Raw genomic sequence first — 13,591 nt, forward strand, 5'->3', positions numbered from 1 at the left:
ATTAATACTTGGCTAGTTACCATGTGGCAGCCTTTCTACAGAACCATATCAAAAGCAGGTCGGCAGCAAGTGCACTCTCTCAAATAGCAAAACCAGACAAAGGATTAACCTGAGGACAGAAAAAGTGTCCAAGTGGGCAGCTATTGCGTGCTGCCTTATTTAAAACCTTCATCATCACAACATGATACAAGTCATAGAACAACAGATTGACACATAAACTATCCACAACCGTCCTTACATGCCTTATTCTTTCCTCTAACAAAAAACCTTATAAAGAGCTGAACAATAGTCAGAGAACGAAAACAGAAGAGAGAAATAACTAACAGAAAATCAGACGATACTCTTTTCTTGCCATCAACTTCTTCATATTGGGTATCCCTAGTTTTTGTCAACTTAGTGCTCTTTGAGGCTGTTTCACCACCTTATATCTTTTGAGCATCTTCATTTTTGTTCAAAAAGTTGGTTTATAAGGAGTTCATATGATGGAAGGAGAGTATAGTTCTTCAAGTAGTACAGAATTATGTAAGAGTAGAAGACAAAGAGATAAACCATATAGAGGTATAAGGATGAGGAAGTGGGGAAAGTGGGTAGCTGAGATAAGAGAACCAAACAAGAGGTCTAGAATCTGGCTTGGTTCTTATTCAACACCAGTTGCTGCAGCAAGAGCTTATGATACGGCTGTTTTTTATTTAAGAGGTCCATCCGCAAGACTTAACTTTCCTGAATATGTAGTGGAAAAAGATAGACTTGATGATATGTCTGCAGCTTCAATAAGGAAGAAAGCTACAGAAGTTGGAGCAAGAGTTGATGCAATTGAAACTGGTTTAATATCTTCTGAACTGAAGAAATCTTCTAGGCCTAAGAATCCAGATTTGAATGAAAAACCAATGCCTGAAAGCTCAGATGATATGTTCTAATAAAATACTTCATTTCTTTCGTAGATGTTTCTCTCTTTTGTAAGATTAGAGGTTAAAAGAACAATTCACATAAGATTTTCTAAGTTGTTAGTTTATGTCTTTTTGTATTCGAAAGACGAAGAGATTAAGATAGAAAATGTTTGACTTGGTTTTTGTCTCTTTGTTTATGGTCTGTCACTTTGTCCTCAATCCTCATAGCGAAACCGTTATAGATGACATGCTTGTGGACACAAGAGAGAGACAAACACAGAGGTGATGTGTAAGTGGTCCTGGAAATTTTCTTGAAGAGGATAAAGTGTAGACAATGGTGAATTTTAGTTAGCTACGGTTGTTTTGATTACTAAATATAACTGTGAATATATGTAAACAGAATGTGTGTTTTTCTCTTGCACGGTACTTCTAACTGATGTTCTCATTCCTACGGAGTTGTGGAGTATAGTCTAGTCAAGACAGAAATAGAAGTTGAACAATGATATGCTGACAGCTAACTGCAGAATTAGAGACTGGAAAAATTGACATCAATACTCGATTTTTTTCCTTCTTATCTGTGTCTTTAATGTGTGCGTTCCAGACTTCTACTGCATGCATGAACCTAGCTTGGTGTAAATATCAGATTATTATGTAAATAATTTGAAGCATGATGAATATCAAAATCAATAAAAGATATGGAACTTCGTGAGGTGAATTCAGTTTCATATCCTATGTTGGATTGGATATTGTGAAGCATGATGAGTACAATACTACAATGAGGAAAAAAAGTTCCAGGTTGCAGCCCTTTGATTGTCCCCTTTAATCACAACAGATATCTTGGAATGGATCAGAGGGAGTAGTAAATGTTACGCTAAGAAAGCAACTTTGAAAAGATATATGCAAGTATACGTTTAGAATCTAGTAATGGAGATTGTTCAACTTGGTTTAAGCAATCCAGTTACAAATTTAACAAGAGAAGCTGCTTACAAGTTTAGCAATGCTTCCAGTTCTAAATAACTCTAATCTTGGGATGATCACAGAATTTCTTCTTTCAGAGTTACCTATGGCAAACACATGCAATACCAACAGTCTTGTAAGGGATTTGGCTAGAATTTAAAAAATTAAAACCACAAACACTTGCTTATGTGATGTTAAGGTGATGAGTGCAGATCGTTTCTATCTGTTTGAGTATGCCATGCCATATTGTATCTCTTTCCTTTTACTGTACTATTAACGATGACACACAGATACCATTATATCGGATGTACGAGTATATCTACTTTGTTCTGAAAACATGGACCAGAGTATTAATTTTATTCCTATAAAAAACACATAATGTTTATACATTAGCTATTCTGTGTTAATTCCAAGTTTCTAACTGTTAGTGATATATATATTAGAATAAATTATGCGAGATCAGAGCTGGTCAACCAACTCAATCATGTGGCTGTATATTGAATTACACCATTCGTGATCGTTGACTTCATTGTATCTAAAGATACTACGTAACTACGTTAAAATATAGTGCTATAGTGCTATCAGTGTCAAGAATCAAGAAAGATGGATTAACTAGAAAGATACGGGAAATCCATCAAAAACATAAACTATTATTCAACTTTGCCTAATTTCCATTTCAATTTCACCCAAGAAATTAAAAACCAATAACTACACCTTAGCACAACCTTTATGATGAACATCCTAATAATCAGCGTACATTGGATAACAGATTGGTTCATCGCCCAGGCCTCACTGTTGCCTTCTAAATGTTAGTAACCTTGATGAACGACAACAGGTAAGTAAGTAACTTACTGTGTTACTTTTCTATTTATGATTAAACATCCAGCTCTAATCATTTAGGAATATCATATAAGTAGCTACTTTTCTCTTTTACAGATATCATGTAGGTGCTTATCAGTTCAGTTAGGAGAGTGAGGTATCATTGTCTCAAACCTCCCCAATCATATTTCCAACCGCCACAATAAAGATTATGAGGGCTAATAGCAAAAAGTCCATAAGTCTGGTTACATCACCTGATGGTGTAGGTTTTTGACTTTCAGGGGATTAAGCCGTTGTAATATAATCTAGATGTTCGTGTATGACTTTCAGACGCCAACAAGCACACTCAATCGAACAAAACAATTTTTTCTCTTACCTAACTTCAATTTCACAGGTACGCCAAAATACAGAATTAGAATGTATATTCTATGCCACTTGATTTTAGCTCTGACCGGGATACCTTCTAGTAGGAACCAGATTCATGTGTACAAATAGTACCCAGCTGAAACAAGTGGAACAGTATACCTCTTCTCATCAGATATACCATATATAATTAGCCCAACAAAGTGATTGGGTTAATCGTCTTCATTTGGTAAGATAATCGTGCAACAGTACGCAATTCAATCAGCAATGATGCTTCTCTGTAGATCGTATTTATGGCATTTTTTCAATTTCACGTTTAATATGAAGGGCAGCTCTAACCACATTTCCTCTTGTTATGATTCCAACCTATTGAAGAAACCGGGAAAAGAATATCAAAAGGGACCAATGGAAACGGATGAAAGGAACCAAAGAAGAGAACTTAAGGGACATGCACTGAATGTAATTACCAGCTTCCCATCACTGTCCACAACTGGAAGTCGGCGGTATTTTGTTTCAAGCAACAATCTGGCATCAGAGTAAAGAATTGAAATCAAGTAAGCCCTTGAATGAGTTTGAAGCAACACAAGCATACTATGTAATGTGCAGAAAGTAATAAGCAATAACAATACGCAAACCTTGCAGCATCTTCAAGGTTGGTGGTTTCGCGAACAACAAGAGGTGCAGCTGTCATCACATCAGCAATAACTTTGCCATTTGTCTTGCTAAGTAATTTTTGTATCTCATTGAAGGTCTGCAAAGTTTTCCCATTAGACATATAAGCAGATAGATATCCAAACACAGATAATATAAACGCACAATCATAACAAACATAATGCAATAATTAATCTATGACAGGAAAAGAGCAGTATACCAAGTTACACATTCTTCTAACAGATCAGATCACGCACAAAATGATGTGAAAGAGCTAGAGCTGAAGCTGCTCTGAGATGCAGCCTGAGTTATGCCATTTAATTCAACAACCGTGGCATGGGTTGTCACATGTACAGATAGTTTTGATCTATGTTGACAGGTGCTAGGCTTCCCAAGTTGGCGCCTTGAGGGTGCCCCAGACAACAACCACAACTATTCTCACAAGCAATAAACTATCATATGGATCAGATATATTTTATTTCTATGTTCTCAGGTCAGGTGAGGAGTTGAGCATCCCAAATCCTTGACAACTTATTCATAAAAAGTATCGCCTTTTGACAACATAGATCGCATCACATAAACATGAACACATTAATGATAAGTTACATTGACACGGATACGTGTCTGTATCAGACATGGATACGGAGTGCTTGACATGGCAAAATATAAAAAATTGAGGTATATCACATACAATATGTGTCCTGTGTTGGTCCGGACACGCAGATACATATCCGACACGGATTATTTTTAAAATATGGCATGTCCATGTAACATAGCATTATTGTGGTTTTTTTTTTTCATTCATTATATACTTCATTCGTTACAAAAATTAACAAAAGTACAATAAAGATAACCCCCACTTAGTAAGGCACAAATTTATGAGGTTACACTCTCCCACCTACAAGGACATCAACAACATTACATTACAAAACAATGGAATTTCATTTTTGGTTAGTACCATGATTTAACTATGAACCCATTGTTCCTATCCCACACCCAAATAAGCCCATCAACTTACCCAAAATATTCTCCTCGATTTTTTATTATTTTTTTTTTTTAATTTTTTTTTTATTATTTTTTTTTTATCGATAAAATCCGAATTTAATTAATAATCAAGAAACAATTACACGAAGGATGAGATATCCTACATTTGCAAGAACCAAAAAGAAAGACTAAAATTGATGTAGAGCATGAGTTCGGTGGTCAAGCCCATGGGCCATGAGCCCACTAGTTTAGTTGCTGCTTTATTATTATTAGTATAAATAAAGGCTTATGGTTAGGGTTTCTGAGAGTTGTTTTAGTTGTGTTTATGTGTGTTATGAATTATTGAGTGATTATCAATAAAGACAAGACTTTTAGAGTTTTACAAAGTGTAGATTTTGATCAAGTGTTGCTTCCGCCATTTCAATCTATATTATCTAGTATCGGAGCAGGTTAAGTCCGGGGTTACTATTCACTGAAAACACTGTTCACGACGAATTTTTTTCCTGAAAAGTTAATTTTTTTTGTGTTATTATGGTGAATAACAAAGCAACTCAAAGTCATCCTCCATCCATAGATACTCGCATGTCTCGTTTAAAAGAAAACATGAAAAACATGACACAGATGTTCCAGAACCTGATCGAAACAAGATTTCCAGTCCAAAGAGAGGTGCAACAACCACCTCCACCACCACAGAATAATGGTTCGGTGGCTAGTACTGATGATGTGTCTCAGGTTGACGGTTCAATCCTTCTTTTGACGGCTACAAATCCAGAAAACGATAGAGATAACAGAGTTGGTAGAAAAGATAACACCAATAGGGGATCCTTCCCTCAATGGGGAACGTGAGGGTGTACCCCTCAATAATGGCGCCGCTCGGCTGCTGGCAGGTGTTGAAACTCTCCTATTTGGCACTCCACCAATCTTGATAAGTATGAAGATAAGTCTAGTTTTGTTGAGTATGTTGATTCGGTTTGGGAGGGTTTTGATATACAGTATACAAAGCTCTTTAGTTCTATGCATCTAAAGTTACAATTGGAAGTATGTGTATTTTCTATTTTGGGATGTTTTAGTCAGGGGCGGCCCTAGGCGAGTTTCGAGATGGGGGCCTATGTAATATAATAAAAAGAAAAAAAAAAACGATCTCAATTTGATGGAGAAAATGATCTAGTTGTCGTTTTGCACTGTTTAAAAAAAAATAATAATCTTTATTTATGGTTTGAAAGTATAACATAAGCACTATGGGTAACTTTTAGTCAACCATGAAAACTGAAGTACAGTACAAATAAATGTAACTATAAAAATAATCACAATTAAATGGCATATCAAAATTGTTATTGGTCCGGTTTTATTACATGTAGACATATGGCATTAGAGTAGAGACTAGAGAGTTAATGGGACTTGGTGTGGCACAGGGACCAATTTTGGGCCTAAAAGTATTGAAAATATTGAATAGACTTGAAACAGGCTTTGAGTTGGATAGTAGTATACTTGAAACGGGCTTTGAGTGGGATATAGTTGGATCTGGGCAAGTTTGATGGATTGGCTGACTGGGGCTCTATTTTGGGCTGAAAGTTTGGGGCCCAGTCAGCTGCCTGTGTGGACTGTCCTCAAGGCCGGCATTGGTTTTAGTATTCCCATAGAGTAGAGAAATCATGTTGGTGGCTTTAGATCTTTCTTCTTACATCGCTTTGCATATAGTGATTTCGCAAACTTGCAGACATTATAGTGCATTCTTCTTCTTGTGAGTAATTATTTGGGTAAAATTTGAAGTCAAATTCGTTTGAACTGCGAGAGAGTGATGGGCATCAGCTACAGTGAATTTCATCAGTCAATCGCGTATACAAACTTCGAGACGAGTTCTTTTCAAACTGGAGAGAATGATGTAGAACATGAGTTCGTTTCTTTCAAGGTTCGGTGGTCAAGCCCATGGGCCGAGAGCCCACTAGTTTAGTTGCTACTTTATTGTTATTAGTATAAATAAGGGCTTATGGTTAGGGTTTCAGGGAGTTGTTTTAGTTGTGTTTATGTGTGTTATGAATTATTGAGTGATTATCAATAAATGTGAGATTTTTAGGGTTTTATAAAGTATAGATTTTGATTAAGTGTTGCTTCTGCCACTTCAATCTACATTATTATACATAAAAGATTGTTCCATAGGGGATACACACCTCCAACTCCTACTATACCCCACAAAGAAAGAAAAACTAAAAAGAAAACAGATGAAAGGTTCCTCCACAAAACACCTCCCACTCAAAACATGAATAATTCTCATCTACACATAACATGCTCAAACAGAATGTCTCGTGTCTCCTCATACACCTTAGACCAGATAAATAGAGAGCCTTTTATGACCATAATGACATCCTCCAAAGATGCCCCAACCCCATCAAAGTGTCTTTTGTTTCACTCTACCATCATCCCAACAAGATGGCAAAAGGAGCCAAACTCCAGATTTCTCTTCTTGACAAATGGTGGCCATCATGTCGGTGGAAATATTAACTTCCCAACTATTAAGTCCCCTTCTCAAAGTTACTTCCCATACATTTCCATTCTCCCCTTTTACCATATAATCACCAACTCTTGCATTTTTATTGGATGCCATCTCAAAAATAGGCGTGTATTGTTCTTTAAGTGTGCCCTTGAATTCCAAAATAACTATGTTTACTTCCTATTTTCTTGTTTTCAAATATTCCTTGTTCCAAAGAACCTATATAATAGCTCTAGGTAGATGCTCCATTTTGCCTTTGGGATATAATATGTCCAATAATGTCCCACCAAGCACATACTAGATCCTATCCATTTCTTATTACCAAATTACAAAGTCTATATAACCCTATTTTAGCATTTAGAAAGTTAAAACACTTCTCTGTCTCTCCCTAACGTGAAATTATTAAATCATTTCTTCTATATTGAAATTTAGAACTTCCCTTTCAAAACCATTACTATTGGAGAACAGGTAAATGGAATAAAGTGAACTATTAATTATGTTAACTCGGAGTGGCTGCGAAAGAAAGCCCTAAATGTCGGCCAATATATGATGATATACAAGATTCCACTCCGAACCGTTCTTAATTGCCAATAGACCAGATTTCAACAACATGTACGCCATCTAAATCACTTTGGGAGATCAGTACATATGCCAGGGACCACTTCAAACTACGACAGGATGAACCCCAAGTCTAAAGCAAGGATGAAGCCTGAATAACAAAAGTTCTATTGGAAACCGGCTGGGATAAAACCGACGCCACAAACTAATGCAAATAATAATTTAAATAAACTTTCGATTTTCAATAACTAAGTAGTTTGTTAGACCCCTTACACGGAGTTGTTTATTGCTATCTTCCTTTGGCATAAACAAGCCCTAGCTCCGCTCCACTCCACAAGACAAAAACAGTTTTTATATCAAAGAGCACAACGAAGATCTATATCAAAAATTTAGGAACAATATAAAACAAATACCCGTTCTGGGAGACTAAATTTTTTTGGGAAAAGACACCTACAGGCAAAGATCTAACGTGCGTGTATCCTTAGTTTCTATACCAATAGTGTAACCCGTTATTCGGAGTCTTAATCACTGGCCTAGTCCTGCTAAGTACAACGCATTTGATATGAAAACAAAATAATAGTAACATCCACACATGGTGGAATACACGACGAAGAAATATATTCTTGCTTCTCACGTTATATTTTCACTTTGCAACTTCGAGAATGCAAATAACCTTTGACTGCAAAACGGATTTCTGATAAAGTTAGCATTGTTCGAAAACCATGACCAGAAACAAGGCCCATATACAGAACAGTATGTTTTATCAAAGGTATTATCACTGCTAACTAACATGTGAAAGGCCTCAAAGGCACTAAACAAAAACCAGAGTTCCACATGCACCACTTATATATCACAGGCATGCCAAAATACGTTTCACAAGCAAGTGGGGCATGTCAAAGGTACACGGTATCAGACTATATTCCGAAGGAAACCACCAACTTTTGTTAGTGGGACGTGTTGAGGGTATGTCAACATGTGACGAAGTTTGGCATGTAGGGTAATAGGAACGAGCAACCACTAGTTAAAACATAAAGTACTTAAGTGACACCCACTTGTAGTTTAGAACAAACAACTAGAAAGCAAAGAAGAGGTTACATACTTTCCAGGAGCTGTCAGCTTCAGGAAACATACTTGTGTCCGCATGTCCAGTACCTTATCATCAGATTAGAAAAACTTGTTAAGTACATTAATATTGCTAATATTGATAACTCAAGTGTCCTATGCAACAAAATGAAACTTGTTTTTCCATTAAAATTAGACAGTCCACAGTCTTACTGATTGACTTGTAGGCAAACTAGGCATGACAACTATTAAAGAAGACTAGAAATAGTCCAATACCGCATCAAGGAACTCAATGATGTCTACATTTCAAACGATAAAAACATGAATAACAGATCATGCACAAGCTTAATGAAGCACATTCTGATATGTCAAAAAAAGTGTCCAATAGTGATAACCTCTATCAAGGAACTCCGACACGGATAATGATATGCAATTTGGATTTCAATACATGATGCGGATCTGAAAAACATTTTTTTTGGAACTTCAACAAAAAAAAAAAAAAAGTGAAATAAAATCAAGATAAGAAGAGATGCAAGAGAATAAAGATGAAGTGAATTAAGATGTAGAAAATGACTTAGTTGAAGTTGGACAACTTGATTGACAAATCCATTGTATTGTTTTGAACTTTTTGTTGGCATTTGCTTGCGGTGATACACTTATACAAAGTTGCTTTTAATGTGTTTGAATTGGTCATTTTATGAAGTATTGCCATTTTAATTTGAATTTGGTGATAATATATATATATATATATATATATTAGTCATCCATGACGATCCAGTGAAAATAACAGATCCGTGTCGCACAAGCTTAAAATCCGTTATCCGTGCTTCCTATATAACTGATCATGCAACTTTATATAAACCGATCAACTAGAAAACCGTACACATAGGATAGTTCACCTTTCTGCATTGAATTCCTTAAATGTCCTAATAAAATTACAAATTGTTGGCAGCTTGATCTGTACAAATACAATCTTTCAGAAACTCACTTATCATGTGAATTTCATGAGCAGTTCATGCATTTAATAGCTAACAAAGTTTAGATTCGGTAAATTCTAATGACCTGCCATTGGAAAAAAAAACAGAAGAATTGGTCTTTTGAACCGAACTGACTGAATGACTATCCCTAACGTATGGCTCAGCTCACGAAGAAGAAAAGAAGAATCTATTCTTTCTTCAATAGAAAATGATCATATAATCATGAGAAAATATGCTGACAAAGATCATAATACTGGTGTTTTTTATTTTGTCTTATTGAAGGCCTTTGTAATCGTGTCAGGTATAACTTATGTGTCACAGTAGAAATGGACAGTCTACACTAGGGAAAAAATACTTAAGAAAATAATAATAAATAAAGAAATAAAAATAAATTGTCAAAGAGAAGTATGGCCAAAGAGTTTGTTATACAGATTAATGTAAAATTCTTCATATACATTTTAAGTGAGCTGGTGAATGCATCATTCATACAATCTACCACGCAAACAACTGCTCAACATAACTAGGTTTGTTATTTTTCTGATCCAAAAGAAGAAAAAGAATCAGCTTCCGACATATGTCGGAACACAAATTACACAATTACTCATTAAGATAGCAAGAATGATGAGTGAAAATATCCAGCTGATTCTTCCATATTAACTAATAACTAAGGTAAGACTAGTGAACCAGAGAATAATCGAAAATAAATTACAATAAGGATAAGAGGCAATTGTTAATGAATAGCTTCCTCAAAATAACATAGAATCCTTTTATACCTGACACAGAATCCAGAGCTAACAGATCATAGTCGGACACAAGACCAACCTACAAAAAGATTTGGTTTAGGTAACTGAAAAGATTTTCAACTTCATAGATAAATTACTTTAACAGAAACATGATAAAATCTGTTAAACAATAGGCATACCAATATAATGGGTAGGTTTTAGATCAGAACAGACACACACACACAAAATACCAGGAAACAAAAAATACACACATATATATACAGACAACACTTTCCCTGGGAAAAAATAAGGAATTAAGGGTTTAGGAGAAAAAATTTGTAACTACCAAAAAAATCTAATAATATTAGTAATAACATAGACAAAAAGAGTCGCACAAGCATACTACTGTTTTCAAAGAGTTCACAAGTATATAGCGAATTACTGTTTTCCGAAAAAATCATGTTGACATTTTGACAATACATATACTTTACTGTTTTCATACTGTATGATTGTTACCGAAATTCAGAAAATAAATCTTGTCCAAGTAAAGACTGTGTTTAAAGTTACGAAAAAAGGTTGGTCTCTCATTGGATATTGGTATATGAGGATGATGGGTGAAACATATAACAATTAATGAAGTATTTAATTGATGAGAAAGTACTGCCGAAGAATATATTTTCTGGATTGTGCTACTAAAAATAGGATCTCCTGAGCAAAAAACCTTTTCAGGAAATCTTTTCTAGCAATCAAACATGCCTTGAGTGTACCCAAGAAGATGTTAGGAAGGTTCCCATGCATAATTTGTAACCACTGGCAAGTTTTGTGTGTTTATCTTAATCGGCAGATTGGTAATCTAGTTTGTTATGTGCTAATTGAATTTATTAATTCTGCACCAGCACTAAAAAATTTTCATTTCCCAATTGGAATCCTATTGGAGTCCTTTATAGTAGACCGCCACCATTCAATATCCATCATAATCATTAGAATTTAATAATACGGTCCCATTCTACAATTGTGTTCTTAATAAATTTCAAAAGTAACTAAACTAGCTATTAGCATGTCTCGGATCACTTGAATAATTATCTTTGGTATTGGCTAGAAGAATATATCCAAAAATTTCAGTATCATATGAATATATCATCAAGTATATTAATGGAATGTACAAAATCAAATTGATTTTATGCATAAAAGAACCAAATAGATATCATTTCATTAAAACGTACAAATAAAATGATAAGCTTTTCATATGTAAGCATAACATTCGATTTTCCAAAGCACTTAGTCACAGGAGGTAAATGAAATAGTACCAATTTCCAGTCCTCGTCAATTACTGGGAAACCAGTAATTCTGTTTTCCACGAGGATCTCCAGTGCTGTTGATACAAAATCAAACTGGTAAGAAAGACAAAAAAAAAAAAAAAAAAAAAGCTCGCCAAAACAAAACTATGTATCTCAATACCTTCATCAATGGTGGTTGTAGGCTTTACCACTTGTAATAACTCTTTTGTAGTCATAAACTCACCAACCGTATATATTCCACTTTTTGGCTGCAAAACCATGCAATTATGCAAACAGGAACACATGACAGAACATGAAAAGCAGCACCACATAAACTAGAAGGCATCTCAAGACCACTGAGCAAGTAAGTAAAGAGTTTCTGAACCGAAAGCACTAAATGCACAAAGCACCATGCCACACCACATGCGCCCATGGTTCATGCTGTTATGGATCCAACCACGATCAGTATCTGTCTATCTTATATTTTTCTAATAAGGAGATGTTTGTTAATTTCCACTTCAAATCTTACTCCAAATCTCTTCATCAAACGAGTTCACCAAAGAGAAAATATATTGAATACATTAGAGTATTAGACCTATAAAATTATAATATACTACTTCGCAACATTATGCAATGAGTCTGGGATTTAGGTAGGTTAAGTCATTTTTTCATTATTATATCAGTATTTTTTTAGTTAAGAGGACATTGCATCGCAGTTACACAGTATGCACTGGGTTTAGGCAATGCCCCATTTTGAGTTTGTCATTAAGCAAATACTTGCTTTGTCCTCTGATTTCAAAAGAGGAAAACATTGAGATTATTCCACCCCAATTTCTAGTTTTGTCCTACCTATGTTCGCTCATATTCATAGAAATTTTCCCCTCTACATAAATAAGTGCGAGCTTATGCACAAATTGGCAATTTGACATGGCATAAGAGATAAGGTTCGCCCTGAGAGGGAGTGTTGAGATTATTTCACCCCAATTTCTAGGTGTATCCCACCTATGTTCTCTCCTATTCATAAGCTTAAAGAGAAATTGACAATTTGACAGAAAACATGATTCGAGATGTTCTAACAAAGATAGATCAGCATTAATCAACTCAACCCGCAAGACACAATATATTGTCAGTTTAACAAATTAGAAAAATTGGACATAATGATTATAATTGAAGTGACTAACCGGGAAAGAATTGGACATCAAAGCACCACCATTAGTACTAGTAGCAGAAAAACGATCTGAGAATCGAGAAAAGGAACAAGTGAGAATTGAAGGCGGCGGTATTTTTGGTGAAGGTGAGAAGAAACAATTTATAGAAGATGAAGGTGTCGTTGTTATCGATGATGAAGAGTTAGAACGTGTGTTGAAGACAAGTTCGGAACGAATAATAAGTGAGTCCATTGTTTTGTTATTGTTGTAGAGGCCTCACTTTACTCGCTTCTTGTGTCTCAGTTTTGTGCGTAAAAGAATTCAAGGAAGGCGTGTTCGGTACGGCAAGTTGTAAGGAACTTAATAGGAAGATTGCCACGATTATTCCCTACTCCGCGGCTTTTTATTGTTTTCCTTACCTCGTCTCCTATTTTTCTGCCATCGAGCTCATATTGTAGCAAACACCAATTTGTTGACGTAGCACGTTTTTTTTTCCCGCTAATCGTTGACGTAGCACACTTAAAGTCTTAAACAGTTATAAAAAATGAAACTGATGCTACTAAGTTTTTTTTTTTTTTTATGGAAATTTTATCGATAATAATTATAAACATTTAACAAGCGAATTTTTATCCTAAATAATTCCGCTTTCAAATGCTTAACAGCCAATCAAGAAAGTTTTTAAAATAACCTATTAAAAA

The 13,591-nt window shown here is 35.2% G+C and overlaps 1 protein-coding gene and 1 pseudogene across 1 annotated transcript; one reads left to right on the top strand and one right to left on the bottom strand.

Moving 5' to 3' along the window:
• The first annotated feature begins 345 nt into the window (after positions 1–345).
• Positions 346–1,070, top strand: LOC147492058 (ethylene-responsive transcription factor ERF010 pseudogene; annotated as a pseudogene).
• Positions 1,071–2,848: 1,778 nt separating this feature from the next.
• LEJ2 (Cystathionine beta-synthase (CBS) family protein) lies at positions 2,849–13,265 on the bottom strand. The gene is made up of 8 exons (XM_086565647.1): positions 12,927–13,265; positions 11,927–12,014; positions 11,776–11,840; positions 10,520–10,568; positions 8,807–8,859; positions 3,662–3,777; positions 3,494–3,551; positions 2,849–3,392 (listed from the first exon to the last, which is right to left on the bottom strand). The coding sequence occupies exons 1-8, from the start codon at positions 13,143–13,145 to the stop codon at positions 3,318–3,320; spliced, it is 723 nt and encodes a 240-aa protein (XP_086421773.1). The 5' UTR covers positions 13,146–13,265; the 3' UTR covers positions 2,849–3,317.
• Positions 13,266–13,591: the final 326 nt, after the last annotated feature.

This window comes from Coptis chinensis, chromosome 6 (assembly GCF_015680905.1).
Source record: "Coptis chinensis isolate HL-2020 chromosome 6, ASM1568090v1, whole genome shotgun sequence".
NCBI classification, from domain to species: Eukaryota; Viridiplantae; Streptophyta; class Magnoliopsida; order Ranunculales; family Ranunculaceae; genus Coptis; species Coptis chinensis.

Bases quoted from the DNA above. Each gene is read 5' to 3' on its own strand.
- LEJ2 (XM_086565647.1), bottom strand. From the start codon at position 13,145: ATGGACTCACTTATTATTCGTTCCGAACTTGTCTTCAACACACGTTCT. The intron at 12,015-12,926 runs GTTAGTCACTTC...ATGGTTTTGCAG, and splicing joins TGATGTCCAATTCTTTCCCG to CCAAAAAGTGGAATATATAC. The intron at 8,860-10,519 runs GTATAAAAGGAT...TCTGATGATAAG, and splicing joins AGCTCTGGATTCTGTGTCAG to GTACTGGACATGCGGACACA.